This window comes from Gobio gobio (assembly GCF_949357685.1).
Source record: "Gobio gobio genome assembly, chromosome: 17".
NCBI lineage: Eukaryota > Metazoa > Chordata > Actinopteri > Cypriniformes > Gobionidae > Gobio > Gobio gobio.
In genome coordinates, this window is record NC_137110.1 from 47,416,531 (window position 1) to 47,433,179 (window position 16,649).

The 16,649-nt window shown below is 37.8% G+C and overlaps 1 protein-coding gene across 2 annotated transcripts in view; it reads left to right on the forward strand.

Annotated features, from left to right (window-relative positions):
• The first annotated feature begins 1,839 nt into the window (after positions 1 to 1,839).
• Positions 1,840 to 16,649, forward strand: part of orc4 (origin recognition complex, subunit 4) — a 17,679-nt gene continuing 2,869 nt past the window's right edge. Inside the window, exons 1-13 of one of the 2 annotated variants that reach the window (XM_079839995.1) lie at positions 1,840 to 1,883; positions 4,985 to 5,041; positions 5,131 to 5,207; positions 5,345 to 5,435; positions 9,708 to 9,783; positions 9,896 to 9,981; positions 10,080 to 10,128; positions 10,833 to 10,984; positions 12,497 to 12,670; positions 13,675 to 13,761; positions 13,857 to 13,965; positions 14,082 to 14,177; positions 14,275 to 14,342. In XM_079839995.1, the coding sequence (XP_079696121.1) occupies positions 4,991 to 5,041; positions 5,131 to 5,207; positions 5,345 to 5,435; positions 9,708 to 9,783; positions 9,896 to 9,981; positions 10,080 to 10,128; positions 10,833 to 10,984; positions 12,497 to 12,670; positions 13,675 to 13,761; positions 13,857 to 13,965; positions 14,082 to 14,177; positions 14,275 to 14,342 (1,116 nt within the window). In that variant the 5' untranslated portion in view covers positions 1,840 to 1,883; positions 4,985 to 4,990. Of the gene's footprint in view, positions 1,884 to 4,984; positions 5,042 to 5,130; positions 5,208 to 5,344; positions 5,436 to 9,707; positions 9,784 to 9,895; positions 9,982 to 10,079; positions 10,129 to 10,832; positions 10,985 to 12,496; positions 12,671 to 13,674; positions 13,762 to 13,856; positions 13,966 to 14,081; positions 14,178 to 14,246; positions 14,351 to 16,649 lie in introns of those variants that run through there. The other variant, XM_079839996.1, reaches the window with a different exon arrangement.

The following is a 16,649-nucleotide window of genomic DNA, read 5'->3' on the forward strand; positions in this document are numbered from 1 at the left end:
GACTCAGCTAAAAGGTGCTTTTCAGAACAACGCGCGGGCCGCACTAACACTAAACTTTGATGTCAAGGAGGGGGCCACAAAATATCACCCGTGAGTTTGAGACCCATGCTTTAATGCCTAATTAAAAGTCACTAAAGCACTAATCTAACGTTGTTTTTCTTTTACAGTGACCAAAGCCAAACCTGACATTTTGGATGCCCCACAAGCACTTTTGATACATTACTTGAAGCCCATCGCAGTGGTAATGATGGCTGTATTTGGAGCACATGTCGGCTCCATTGCAGGAGCTGAATATGGAGTTTCGGGAGCATGTACTGGATTATTTTTGGGAACCATTATAGCAGTTTTACTTGCCTTCTTGATCTTTAAAGTAACTAAAAACAGGACAGAGAGATAGATACAGAACAAATATACAATACCGGTCAAAAGTTAATGTTTAGAATGTTTCCTGAAGGATCATGTGACACTGAAGACTGGAGTAATGATGCTGAAAATTAGACAAGGCATCATGAAGCTTCGAAGCGTTATGAATCAGCCTATGAATTCAGCGGTTTGAATCGCCAAATTTCAGCAGTTTGGCGGTTTGACACGCGATCCGAATCATGATTCGACTCGCTGATTCATAACGCTTCGAAGCTTCATGATGCCTTGTTTTGAAATCGTCATCACTATGTAAGTCGTTATTTAGGGTTTTTTTGCGCACAAAACTATTCTCGCCGATTCATAAAGTTATTTTAGAACCACTGTAGTGAGATGGACTTTGTAACGACGTCTTTAGTACCTTTTAAGGGTCTTGAGCGTGTAAAGTGCCATTGTGCCAATAGAGGCCTTTCAGAGCCATCAGATTTCAACTAAAATATCTTCATTTCTGTTCCGAAGATGAACGGAGGTCTGACGGGTGTCAAACGACATGAGGGTAAGTAATTAATGACAGAATTTTCATTTTTGGGTGAACTAACCCTTTAAGATATCTACAATTGTAATATGACTAGTAATAAATTATTTTCAGATATCGACAAATGTATTTTAAATGTATTAAAAATTATGAATTAAAGATATCTTAAATGTGATTATGACTAGTCAAACACAAGTTAGAGATATCTCTAATTAGAATTAGCCTAGTACAAAATCAATTATAGATATCTTTAATTGCAATTTCTACTTATCAACAATATAATTTGATTATATATCCGAAAATATTTTCCAATGGAAGAATATGACTAGTCGAAATAGCATTGTAGATATCTTGAATGTAGCCTATATATTATGACTAGTCAAAATAGCATTGCAGATATCTTAATTCCAACTATGACTAGTCAAAATTGCAGAATGGACTAGTCCAAACTAAATTATGACTAGTAAAGCCAGGGGTATTTAATGCTAAAACGGCTTGCCATAATTCTGCACCTGTAGGCCTACTGGGTTAAAGAAGTAAAGAAGAAAAACAATTAACATTGCAAGCCAAGGTAGGTTGAAAGCTCATAGTATTTTTAAGCATTATTTTGATATATTTTTGATTTCATGTTTTCTTTGAATGCTTAACAATTTGGAAATATAGCTTTTGATTGTTTCCTGCTTGAATAAGCTTTTGTTCAGTGTTGGTTCACTAAATCCTGACACAGAAGAAAGATGATGCAATACTTTCAAATGGTTGGTTTTGTGTGTTTAATATTTTTTTTTTTAAATAAATCATGTGTGTTTAATATATTTTTTTAAATAAATAATACTAGTGAGGCTCAGAATATCCTGTCATTATTATGTAGTTCAGTCTAAAGTGGTCCGCTTTGGTGGGCCTCAGAGCGCCTCATGTGGTCACCGGAAATACAACGTTTTGGTTCCCGGAAATCAGTCAAGGTGGGAAGAGCTCGTGGCGCGAAACATCGGTGAGTTTATACACCTTTATTATAGCTGCTAACTTCATTTGACATACGTGGACAGTTGTGTCCGTGTTATGCGGTATGACATGCTGAACTCTATCTTAAAATCTGTATTAAATAGTGTTGCTTTTGCTATTCAAGTCTTGGTGTCTGCAGCACATCTATAAACAATCACAGAATAATAATGAAATAATGTTTCCCTGAGAGACAGTGTGTGCTTCTTATATTTGAGTGAATTTCTCTGACACCATACATGCCACAGTTTTATGTCCCGATGTCCTGTTAAGAGCAGTATAATACTGGCTTTTCAGAGATACCATTTGTTTTGAGGTTTCACCAGGACAACAACTTCTCCTTGGTCTGTAAAAATTACTGAATGATCAAAGTTAGCACTCTTATGGAAATATATTTTGTATCATTTATTTATTTATCATTTTATTTATTTATTTATCAATTTATCATTTAAATCTGACTAATTTTTAAATAGTTTTTTTTATAAATCAACATCTCAGGAAAATGTTATGTGTTTCTAATCAAAATAGGACTTTCTGTTATGAAGCAGGGCATTGATTTCATACATGTCCTCAAAGCATGTTTATCAGGCATTCTGGGAAACACAACAAGTGAATAAGGAAAGAAATTACATATGAGTGTTTCTATAAAATATCAGATATTATTATGAAAATGTTGTCAACTATTACTCCCATTATTACGCTTCTTATTTCATTACATGTTGCTCCAATAACACATTAATATGCAGATTAGATACAGTGTATAGATACTTAGCATTGAATGGGAAAACCCATGAATGGCCGTTTTACCCACATATTGCATAAAGTAAAATGGTATCAATTAATTATGTTGTATATTTCATAACATAGTTGAGAATCATCCTTAAATTAAGTTTGCTCAAAAAAAATCCTGAAACCTAAAAATTGATTGGTGAATGAATGAAAATTTTGTCTTGCCTATACATGTTTTTTTAAACAACTGAGTCTCGGTGTCCACTTACGAGGACATATGTTGGACAAATATGTGAATAAATAAATATATGAATAAAATATTTTTCAATATTTAAAATATGTTAGTGAGGGGTCTTTAAAATAGTGAAAAACATACATAATGACTTGTTCATTATTTATCTGGTTTGTTTATTGGGCCTGTACCTGTATATTATCTATGTTAATATTTGCTGTATTTCTATATATTTGTCCAACATACTGTTTTGTGTAATAGATTGATGTATTTGCATGTATTTATAATACACTGTCAGCAGAGGTGTAGTGGTAAAAAAAGAGGTGGGTAAACTATAAATTCTGGGTGACCGCATCGTGGTCACGGTAAGGTGGGCCACTGCCTACCGGTGTATAGTGTATCCTGATGATAGCTATTGTTCTCAGAGAGAACAAAAATATTTAAGAGAGATAGAGAGGGGAGGCTTATATCCAGGGGTTCCAATGCAATGCACTTGTACATAATGATTAGATTTGGGATTATTTTCATAGTTGTCTGTTGAATATTTTCTCAAGTAATCGATTAGTTGTTTGGTCTATAATATGTCCGAAAAATGTGGATCAGTGTTTGCCAAAAGCCCAGGATGACGTCCTCAAATGTCTCGTTTTGTCCATAACTCAGTTTACTGTCACATATGAGAGAACACACTAGAACATATTCACATTAAACAAGCTGGAATCAAATAATTTTACTTTTGTCTTAAAAAATTACTCAAGCCGACTAATCAAATATCAAAATAGTTGTCGATTACAGTTTTTGCCAATTGCTAATGAGGCAGGTGCAGATTAACGACAGAAGGATGAATTTGGTGAAGAAGAGCGAGAGCTTTGTGTTGATGATGACAGGGTGCAGACAGCGATCTCTTGCGATTGCATTTAGAATGTAAACTTTTGATGAATTTATGAGAAATCTACAGACGCAAACAGGAAGTAAAACTCCCATTGATTTTTCTCCATAAGGATTTAGATTATCAGCCATAATGTCTAAAACATCTGAGGTAGACTGACCACGAGTTGTGAAACGAAAGTGTCTGCTTCTGTAGCTAGAGGTCTGTAAGAAAAACTACACTACCCACAGTCCTAAGCTTAACAGCGACGCCTGATTGGTCCAACTCGCTGTTATTACCATAGAAACGTTTACCGTACCCTCGAACGGCTGTAGCGATAACAATAACTAGCTAGCTGACTAGCAAAGGGAGCTTGTTGTCACAAACTTTCAGTGGTTTAAATACCAGAGAATGCATATAATTACATCCAGTTATTGATCTGATAATAATGTATCCTGGATTTTACTTGTAGGCCTACATTGGCTAATGGGAAAAGGAAGAGGTGACTTGTTGAGTCAGTGGCATGAATTTAACCGTGAACCAAATTAACCCTAAAAACATAAAGTTTAGTAACGTTACTGTTTTCCGAGCTCACTCACTTTGGGCTTGTAGCCGAGCCCGTTTGCTGGCATTAGGAGGAGGGCTGCTGTCTTGACGGCGCTTAAAAAATTGCCGGATATCCATGTTTGAATCTTGGTTGCGTGTCGTTCATGAATGATTCGTTCATTTTGAACGAATCTTTAATATGACTCGGGACTACCGAGTTGTCTCAGAGAGTGATTCGTTCATTTTGTGTTGACCGCGCATGCACATTACGCAACATATGGGTTCTGATTCTGAATCGACAGGTGAGATCCGAGTCTTTTGTTCTTCCTGTCAGTCCCATAGAGACGGAAAGAGAAAAGATTAGTTCATTTTGCTGAACGAGACTCAAAGATCCGAGTCAGTAAAATGATCCGAACTTCCCACTACTCACACTGACAGTTGCAGCGCAATATGAAAGACTTTGTCTAACCGTACAACAAACAACCAATGAAAATGAACAATATGAAACTAAAACGACATAAGCTTAATTTAAAATGGCTTAGGAACTGTAGGCTATTTAGAGGTGGATAAACGCACTTTGGAGGTGGGTAAACGCAATTTCCGAATTTTGGGAGGTGCGTAAACGGCGTTTACGTGCGTTTAGCCTCCACTACATCCCTGACTGTCAGTCAAACTTTACATCTGCACATAATTAATTGAGATGTGTTATATGTGTCTGTAGGTGAAGATGAGCAAACGCAAATCAGCCGCTCTCACTGAAGACCAGTGTGTCTCTCAGGTCTGTCAAATGATTCATATTTTCTCATGATTGTGCCTCTACATGTTTCTACAGTTTGTTGGTATTTACTGGTGTGATTGTGTGTGCAGGCTCAGAAGCTTCTGCGTGAGAGACTGTGTCACCAGAAGCTGCCGGATCAGCCCGCGGGTCTGGACTCACAGCACAAGTGTGTCCAGTTACACAATCTGATCCTGTCTGATGTAAATAAGTGTGTGTTGATTCTGACGCTCTGTGTGTGTGTGTGTGTGTGTGTGTGTGTGTGTGTGTGTGTGTGTGTGTGTGTGTGTGTGTGTGTGTGTTCAGGCACTTGCTGGAGCTGTTGAGACGCACTGCTGTTCATGGAGAAAGCAACTCCGTCCTCATCGTTGGTCCACGAGGATCTGGCAAAACTATGGTACGAAACATCTGAGATTTAAGGCCAGTCAATCAGTCACTTACTCTCTAGACCAGTGGTCTCCAACACTACCAGTAGCTCGTGGCCTGATTGGAGGTAGCTATCCAAGACGTACTTTTCATCTAATCAGAGTGAGCTAATAGAGACAGGTGTCCCACCCCCTCCAACACAAATCAAGTTTGGCATATCGGCCGTGAGGTTATTTTTATTTATGAACAAATGTAAACATGCAAATGTAGGGATGTCACAAGTACCGGTACTTCGGTACCATGTCGATTCAATTTTGAAAATGTGACGATACCAGCATTTCTGTAGTAACTTACCGGTAGTACCGACTCCCGAGTATATTCGGGACCCGCAGCTGCGTTCAGTGGCTTCTGTGTTTATCTAAGCGCAGGGCTCCAGACTGCAGCCGAATATATATACTAGTGTCTGTGGATATTAAACTGTAAAATACTATTTAAATATTACTTCTCCATGTTCTGCATCTCTGTGGGCGCAGATGCACGGGCGCACGTGCACACGACACTCGCTCGCTGTCTTTGTAGTAGCGATACGTGGTATACCGGTACTGGGAAAATACCGGTATATATTTTATTTCAAACGGGACGATATCATGATTTTGCTCATTTCGGTATGTGCTGCTGTTCCGAAGTTCACCGCTAGGTGGCAGCGCGCTACCCAAAATGACGTAAAACCGGCAAATGTGGCAACAGAACAAAATGAATACAGCAGTTGAATCTCACTCAACACGCCCAAAACTCATTAATAAAGAGAGGAGTAGACGTGAAATTTGGAATTACTTTGCTTTTAAAACTGCTGAAGAACCATCAAACCTTGCCAAGCATCGGTCACTTAATTCCTGACTTTTAAGACATTAAGAGATCGACAGGTGAGTGCATCATTCAAACGATCTAATTTAGACATTTATTTTCTTTCAACACTGATCAACACACATAGGCCTACATAAGATCATATCGTTTAAATATAAATAAATCTCCAGCATTCGTTTAGACCTCATAATATTTGCACGCATACTATTGCACTATTTAGGCTACATCCGCGAAAGACATAACCAACTATGTTTATGTGACTACTCACTAAGGATTGACATTTTTGACATCATTTTGTGTGTATTTGACTAAGGAAAAACAACTTAATTTGGAATGCGTGAGCTCTTTAGACTTGTGTGTTTGTTGTTGGTATGAGCGCAAAGAAAACTCTTAAAGAGCTCCCATCCCATGTATTACGAAATGCTATAAAATCGCTTGCATGTTCAAATTGACAAGGTTTAAAAAGACGTGGGCAAGTGATTTCCGTCAGCTGTCCCGCAACGGAAGCGAAAGTGTTGAATCTGAGCGCGCAGATGCTTTTATAGTGCAGGTGCGATGTCTTTTGAAGCCAGAAGCAATTTGCTGATTTTGAGAGAATGGAGACGGGCAGTAATGTTGAAATTACTTACAAGAAAGTTTCCAAATGACTGATTGATGTGATAATCTTTGTTGATTAATTTAATAATAAACATTTGCGGTAATTTCCCGCTTCATAAACTCAAAACTTGCGAGAGTGAGTCAAATTATGTGCAATACCCGCATCAAAATTAAGACCCTGTATGGTATCGATTTAATATCGGTACTTCGGTATTAGATTGTGGTACCGTACCAAAGCCAAAATTGTGGTATCGAGCCATTTGTAGTCTGCCGTGTGTCACTAAATGAGGACCTAACCCTCTGTCATAAAAAACTGTCATAACATGAACACAAACACTCAAAGGTCAACTTAAAGGCAACCGTCGAAATAAAAGTTCGGTTTAACGTGAAGAAATTGACAAAATAAATTAGGCTACTGTTGTAGCCTATAGTAGATTTAACTAGTCTCTATGTAATAGTAATACGTCTCTACTAATAATAATAATTATGCCTAAATGGTTGCTTATTTTTCACTGGATCTTTTATTTATAAACAATGTTTACTTTTAAACAGCATACAGCCTGTTTAAAGCTGCACTGTGTAACTTTTTTAGTCTATTCTTAGCTAAAAACACTTAGTTCTTTCAAAAATATATGTGCTCATTAATGTATATTTACTTCTTTCAAGTAATAAAGTATTCTCGTAAGTTTATAATATGCCATTGAAAATACATACGGGTGAGGGGTTCGAATGCGGGTCGCCATGTTGCCCCTCCATCTTGAAAGTACATTAGCCTAAGAGGGACATACCCGTAAATTCAAGCTTCGCCTTTCGCGTTTTAACACTCGATGGCACCGTGTCGAATGTAGACGAGGTCGAACTGGAAGCCATATTTAATCTTGGACTAAACCGGCCACCGTAGGAGTTAAAACGAAATCGGAATTGAGAGGAACAGAAACTAAAATTCACTGGATGGTCATATATCTTTTCACCGCTAGATGGGGGAAAATTGAATTTAATTGATTTTTTTAAAATGGTTAAATAAAATAAAAATAAAAACATTTTGCTGTACCGTAAAAGTTTTATGGTATTGGTACTGACTACTGGAACTACTACACTCTTTCAGGTGTAAAACAGTTTGGATAGTTGTTAATATGAGAATTATGATGCATTATTTAAGTTTTAAGTATTGTATAACATGAGTAGCTCTTGGCTACTTTCATTTTTTAAAAGTAGCTCTCAAATAAAAAAAGGTTGGAGACCCCTGCTCTAGACACTCACTCACTCACTCACATAGTCTTTCTCTCAATCACTCACTCATTCTGTACTCTCTCACTTATGCTGGTTTCACACTGCACGATTTTCACTCGCTGACAGGTTTTTTCGAAATCGCAGGCAGATGCCCGAAATCATAGACAAATGGTGCTCGTTCATGCGAGTGACAGTCGTGCAGTGTGAATTATCAAAGAAGCGGTCTGAGAGACATGCAGATGAGTCGCCGATGCCCGTGAGATATTTGGCATGCTAAATATCTGGATCTGTCGCGTTTCAAACTCCTGCTGTGTAAAATGTGTTCTGACTGAAAATTACTTCGGCGATGATCTACAGCCAATGAGAGAGCGAGATACAGGGCAGCGGGAGGTTCACGGAGGAGTTATAGACCAGAATATCAGTTTTTTAATAGATATATTTACAATTCTATCAAACAGAAACAAAGCACAAACATTTGCTTAACCAGCCACAACAGTAGCACATTACAAAATTATTTATTTACCTCCAACTCTCTGCAGAACACAATCCTTGCTCTCCGCGTCTCCCCAACTATTTCCTCCATATTTTTTTTCTTTCTCTCCGTTTCACTGCAAATCAGCGCACAGACAATTTGGATCGCCAGCTTCTTGCGGGCTATCATTTTTAATAGCAATTCCAGTCTCGTGCGAGAACTCCGGTTTCACGCATACGTGATCTGGCGTTATTTCCTTGTCACTTCTCGCGTGTGTTTGCTTGTGAAACATAGTTTGCAGACCGGACAGAGATTTTTAACTGACTGCATCGTGACTTTATAGCATAAAAAGGCCTCTGAGCCTTTTCGCTCAGTGTTTTGACAGCCAGACCGAAGCCTCTCGAAGCGCTGATAATTGTAGCTCGTGCTGTGCTGTAGGTCCTTGTCTTTATAAGTGAACGGGTGTTTGTGTCCCTGAGATCTGGCCTTCTTCTGGAACACCATGACACCTGTCAGGGCCCACTCGTGACAGTACTGTTCCAGCAGGGACAGGCTCTGCTGAAGGCCCTCAGGTGTGCGGGACAGCAGGACCAAGTCATCCTCGTACAGCAGACATCTGACCTCTGACCTCTGTGGTGAGGCTGGGGACAGTAGAGCGCTCCAGCACTGATGCCAGATCATTAATGTAGATGTTGAATAGAGTCGGACTCAGACTGCAGCCCTGCCTCTCTCCATGTCCCTGCCGGAAAAACGCGGTTCTGTGATATTTGATTTTCACCGCACTTTTACTGTTGGTGTACAGGGATTGGTGTACTCACTCACTCACTGTAACTCACTCTCACTCACTTGCTCAGTAAGGCACTCACTCTGTTCTCTCTCACTTACTCTTATTTATATCAAAAATAAACTTCTTTTCCCTTTTGAATTAGGTTTATTTTTATGTCTTCATTGGCAGATCCTTGTTATTTTGCAGCGAATCTCAAATAAATGCATCTTGATGTAGGATATTTGTAGTGGAAACATTACAAATACAGAGAATGAGCATGACTTTGGAGGGTGATGCAACATTTCAGTACAGTTCCTCCCTTGTTATATAAGAATTTTTAATAATAATAATTCTGTACTTTGTGTGTTGTGCAGCTGCTGGGTTGTGTCCTCAGAGAACTCATGAGTCTGAAGGAAGTGCAGAAGAACGTTCTTCTGGTGGAGCTCAACGGTGAGTTCATGCACATCATCTGACTGCTGTTTGTACCCTGTATTAAACAGTGACATGAGAAGCCACAGCTGTATTTCATCTCAGAGTTGTTGCTTTGGTTTTCTGAGCGCAGGTCTACTGCAGACAGACGACAAAATCGCTCTGAAGGAAATCACTCGTCAGCTGCACCTGGAGAACGTCGTAGGAGACAAAGTGTTTGTGAGTGTGACGCTGGAATAATTCACCCAAAAATAAACTCTGTCATCATTTACTGAAATAGTGCCGCTTTTGCACTGAGAGGTTTGCTTGTGTTTTAGGGGAGTTTTGCAGAGAATCTGGCTTTTCTTCTGGAAGCGCTCAAGAGAGGTGAGGCTTCGTCACTGTGTTATTTTGCTATTATTTATATACTATTATAGTATGCATTCATTTTTTGAATTTTTATTTTTATATTTTCATTTAAGTTTAAATTATAGTATTTGTTGTTTCTGTCATTTTGATTAGTTTTTTTATATACATATTTTTACTTTTAAATTATTTTTATTTTAGTTTAGCTTTTAGCAATTTTAGTACTTAAAGGTGTAATGTGTAATATTTCTGAGGCTCTATTGACAGAAATACAGTATAATATACAGTCATATATGAACAGAAATGTTTTTATTACCTTAGAATAAGCCATTTCTATCTACACACACCGCAGGTCCCCTTACAGTGAAATCGCCATTTTGCGCTGCCATGTTTCTACGGTAGCCCTAAACGGACAAACTGCTCTACAGAGCGCTAGTCACTCTCTGCTCTCTCTGACCACTGTAGCTTCTCTATGTGCTTCTAAAGGGAGGGCTGAGCAGTGTGTGATTGCAATTCACAACCTCACCGCTAGATACCGCTAAAATTCACACACTGCACCTTTAAACCTATTTTATTTACTTACCAAAAAAACATTTTTACTTTTTCATTTACATTTTTCATCCAATATAAATATTTCAGTTTAATTTTCAATTAACAAAAAATTATTTAATAGCTTTCTTTTTAGTTGATGATAACGCCGCTGTGATGTCGTCTGATTCTGTCAGGTGACAAGAGCAGCAGTCGTCCTGTGCTGTTCGTATTGGATGAGTTTGATCTTTTCGCTCACCACAAGAACCAGACGCTGCTCTATAACCTGCTGGACGTGTCTCAGTCTGCGCAGACGCCCGTCGCTGTGGTGGGACTGACCTGCAGACTGGTGCGTCCAGAAACACCAACACACACATGAGGGCTTCACTCAACAATCATTGTTATTCTGGAATTCAATCTGTCATCATTTTTAATATTCTTATTTAATTTAAAATTCCAACTCTTGCCCAGTGCTCTCCTTTGAACAATGATGTACACTTCCTCAGTATTTTTTTTTGTTTTTCAGTACAAGTATCTGAACCCCAATAGACGTGAAAATGCACATCTAATCAAAACGTAAATGGTTGTAATTCAAGAATGTTTTGAAATATAGACCTATGTTTGGTCTTGTTTTAAAGACGACACTCAGCAGATTATTCAAAAAATGAAAGTATGAAAAGTTTAAATTTACTGTAAATTAGATGTTCTAGACATTTTTTTATTTTATATAAAAGATATATTTTACAAAATAATATTTACCCTAAAATTACTATAAAATCAATTCCATATATCTAACAAAGTTTTGTTCCAAATTTGAAGTTGATATCACAAGAATTGAAGTTCCTATGAGATTTTGTTTAGGTGCTGTACCAAAAATAGCCACTGGGTGTCACCCACATTCCATAGATTTTTTTAATGCATTTTCCTCTAACAAATTAATACATTTCTGTCCAAAAGAAGATATTTTGAAGAGTGTCTGTAACCAAAAAGTTGATGGTCCCCATTGACTTCTACTATGGAAGTCAATGGGGACCATCAACTTTTTGGTGACCCATATTCTTCAAAATATCTTCTTTTGTGTTCAGCAGAAGAAAGAAACTCATACAGGTTTGAAACAGCTTGAAGGTGAGTAAACAATGACACAATTTTTATTTTTGGGTGAACTATCCCTTTAAGTGAATTTATACTTAAAATAAGAAAAAAATCTGTTGTAGGGTTTAGATAAAATCAGGTAAAATAATCTTGTTGTCCCTTTGAATTAAGTTTATTTTTCTGACCCCATTGGCAGATATTTGTTCTTGTTTTAAGCACAAACTCATTTAGATTTTTCTTTTCAGGAAACAATGACTTAAGTCATTTTGCTTCTCCAGTAAATGTATCTTGATTTAAGAAAGTTTAGATATTTGTACGGGAAAACAAGACAAAAATACAGAGGAAGAATGTAATTTTTGCAATGTATTTTATACATTTCGTGAAAAAATTATTCAGAAAGGTTGCAATATAATGTGCTTTTGAAAAACACAACTGTGCAAAAATAGTTTACAATGATGACAATGTAAGGGACAGATAATAAAGAAAAAGGTTGAACAGAAAACATGGATTAAAGGTTACTGAAGTCAGATAAAAAAAAAAATGAAAGAAATAATGTGGCATATGTTTTTTCATTAAAATTGCTTTTTACTATTGCAATGTCATCACTGGTTTTCCATGCACAAGACAAAGACCCATTGAAATTAGTTGGACACTATTTTGATTTGATTGTTATTGATTGGCTGTTGTAGTTATTCTGTTATTCTGACACATCAGGTGATCTAATGAATCCACAGCTGATCGTTCATTGTTGTGTTTGTGTGTGTTACAGGATGTGCTGGAGCTGCTGGAGAAGCGAGTGAAGTCTCGATTCTCTCACAGGCAGATTCATCTGTTCAGCTCGCTCACGTTCAGTCAGTATGTGGATGTGGTTCGCGCTCAGCTCCATTTGCCTCAGGACTTCCCAGATCCCAAATTCTCAAATGACTGGAACCGCAGCGTCACGGTACAGATGCAACAAGCATCTCTTCTTGTGCTCACAGAAACAAAGAAAGGGCTGGGCATTAACACAATTCTCCTTCTGATGTTCAGTCACGTTTATTTGATGCTGGAACCAGTTGATCGGTTCATGAGCAGCATGAACTGAGACGATCTGTCACCACACTAAAAACACATTTATTGTTTGAAATTCATAATAAAATGGACACAATATGAAAGCTGAGGTTTCATAACAAAATCAAGCAGCAACCTCCCCCAGTTTCTCTTGAAGCCAGTACGGAAGTGACTTAAACTGCAGTGCATCGACTGGCCACTAGAGACAGACTCCAGAAGGGAGCGGAATCTCATTGAGCCCCATCTTAAAATGCCCAACATTACAGCAGAAAAACACATGTTTATAGTCTGGTAGGCTTGCTACGATAGTCGGTGTTGCCGGTGTTACCGGTGTTGTCACACATCAATTAACCAGTGGGAAAATTTCCTCACCGTCACATCCCTATAGTCTGGTACAAATTGTGCTTTTGGTCTATACGGCTAGTTCTGCCCTTCATGACAACTGTGAGGGGGGAGAATCTTTTTATAACTCATTCGTTCACATTATATAAAGCCTTAAAGTTCTGCATAATTAAGGGCGTGGCCACTTTGAGTGACAGGTGGATAGCCATGTCTGTTAGTCATTGTGTCACCTCAGCTCCACCCACGTCTCGCCTCTTTGCCCATTTTCTGTTATCCGGGAGTGAAACGCTGTGCTGTGATGCTTCAAAACTGCTCTTCAGAAACCTACGGGTGACGTCACGGACACTGCGTCGATATTTTTTTACAGTTTATGAACAAAACTTACATAGCTTATTGTTATCATTGGATGGCTGGTGCTTCTATAATGTTTAGTCATCTGAAAACAGCACAGAATAAAAGATTCTTGAAATTTAATAATAGAAGGAATGGTTATTTTTAACCCCGGCCTAATACAAGTCACTTTTTCTTACCTCTCGTTCTCTTGTTTTCCTGTAGAAATTATGTGAAGATAGGTCTGTCGAGGAGGTTTTGAAGAGAAACTTTAACTCCAGTAAAGATTTCCGCTCTCTGCATTCGCTGCTGGTATGTTTAAATGAGTTTATCTCTCACTCAGACCACAGTTGGAGATCTTGAGTTGTTCGCCTGTGCTTGTGTGTAAATGTGTTTGTGTGTTGTAGTTTCTGGCTGTAAGTCGAGTGTCAGTCTCTCATTCGACTCTCCGTGAGGCGGATCTGCTGGAGGCTAGTCGCTTGATTTCAGTTGATTCCAAAGCAAACATCCTTCACGGTGAGATTGTTTTTTTACTGCAGTTTCATGATTGTGATTTTGACATGATTTACACCTCATCTCTATAAGATATGCAGTACACTCATCTCTAACTTTCTCAATTGCCCTTTTTCCAGGTCTGTCTATTCTAGAGCTGTGCTTGATTATTGCCATGAAACATCTGAATGACACTTACGATGGAGAGCCCTTCAATTTCCAGATGGTTCATAATGGTACGTCATCCTTCAGCACGTTTTAAAATGGTGTTTTGCAGAGCTTTGTGTGTAAATGTTCATTTTCAGCTCAAATTAATGTAATTCCTTCCCTCAGAGTTTAAGAAGTTCCTTCAGAGGAAGTCTCACTCCATCCATAAGTTTGAGAAGCCTGTGGTTATGAAGGTCAGTTTGAGGGTTTACGCTCACATCACATCTTCATTCTGTCAGCCTGTTTGCTGCTTTCTAGCAGGCCCGGTTCCAGAATCAAATCACTGATACCCCTTTTCCAGTGGTCAAACATGAGTAACTCAGTGGTGCTCTGTTCATTCTAGGGGTGTAAGGGTGCATGTATTCTCTTTGGTTTGGTGCACACGTGTACAGAGCGAACAGAGTGATGTTGTAATCGCTGCACGTGCAGAACTTCTCTGTGTGCAGAATGTAAAATGTTTACATAAGGTTAGAATTGTTCCAGTCCCATTCTAATCTGCTCCGTCTATTTAGTGCGAACCGGCATTTTCCTTTCATTTAATTCCATTTTATTCAGGATACTTTGACTAAACTATGTTTGACAGTATCCACACTTTTAAGTGTGCTTGTGTGTGTGTGTGTGTGTGTGTGTGTGTGTGTGTGTGTGTGTGTGTGTGTGTGTGTGTGTGTGTGTGTGTGTGTGTGTGTGTGTGTGTGTGTGTGTGTGTGTGTGTGTGTGTGTGTGTGTGTGTGTGTGTGTGTGTGTGTGTGTGTGCGTGCGCTCTCGTGTGCTCGTGTGGGCATGTTTTTGTGAAATATCAGGACACAAATGTGTATAATGACATGGGTATGACATAGGTATTACAAAAAGAGGGTGAAATATGAGGACGTTCCCCATGTCCTCACTTTTCAAAATGCTTATAAATCACACAGAACAAGGTTTTTTTCACAGAAAGTGAACTGCACAGTCTCCTGTGAGGGCTAGGTTTAGGGGCAGGGTCAGTGTAAGGGGATAGAAAATACGGTTTGTACGGTATAAAAACCATTACGCCTATGGAATGTCCCCACATTTCACAAAAACAAACGTGTGTGTTTGTGTATATATGCATATGCATGTGTATGTCTATGTCTATATCTGTGTGTGTGTGTGTGTTAGGGCTGGGACGGTATGGATTTTTTCTTTTTTTCTTTTTTTTTAGCAAGAAATTCCCGCGGTTCAGCAGTAAAACGCTTTAAACGGCTCCCGATCGAGTTTCGCGCACAGCTGCACACGCACACACCAGCGCAGGCAATTGAACATAATAAGGAACATGTTTATTTTACATTTATTTTTTCACAATTAGAACAGAAATGGAATGATATCTGGAAAAAAAAGTGCTGGCAAAACGAAATATAGACTAGGCCATGGTTTACATCCCAGCCTTCATATTTTTTGCTGAGAGAGCAGATCAGATCACGACTGAGAGATCTGAAGATGGAACAGCATAAACAAAGACAAACAAACACATTTTTATTTATCGGTATTGATCAGTAATATATATTTATTTGTTTATTTATTTCCCATATTTTTACTTTCAGATTACAGTCGTCGTCATCAAACAATCACTTAAACTATAACGACTTTCGCGCACACCCGCCCATATAATATAATATATTACTTATATTTATAGTATTTATATTTTTATATTACATATTTTTACAAATTCAGGCTATTAATTTACATTTACAATTTACATCTCGTGTGTGCTTTTGTCTCAGTGGTTAATGAAGACTATAACGAAGGCTCAAGGCTATTTAATTTAACAAAGTGTAGTCACTCGCTGCTCACACTACCGTGATTGTATATTATGCTACGTTTATTATATTTATTTTTTATATTTTATAACATTTACATATTTATATTATTTTACATATCTTGTGTGGTGTGCGCTTTTGTCTCAGTGGTTCAAGGCTATTTAACGAATACTTTTTAATTTAACAAGGCTAATAATTGTATATTACTTATAATTATTTATATTTATGTTATTTATATTACATAAATAATTTTTACATACTATATTATTATATTATATTAGGCCTATTTTTACATATTTATATTAATTTATATATAGGCTATATGCCTATCTCGTGTGCGCTTTTGTCTCAGTGGTGCTATTTAACGAAGGCTATTTAATTTAACAAAGTGTCGCTGCTCACTACCGTGATTGGATATTACTTTATATTTATATTACATATTTTTACATATTCATATTAATTTATATATCTCGTGTGCGCTTTTGTCTCAGTGGTTCAAATATTTAACGAAGGCTATTTAATTTAACCAAGTGTCGCACACTACTGTGATTGTAAGCCTGCCAGACGGAGATCTTTTTCGATAGCCTTTTAATGTAATTGGAATTTCAGAATCACATAGCCTACTTATATTTAATTGCCTACAATAGATTATTTATTGATTATATTGAATGAAATTTCTCAGGCCCAGCTTATTTGTAGTCAATCTTTCCCAAACAGAGTTGGAAGAGA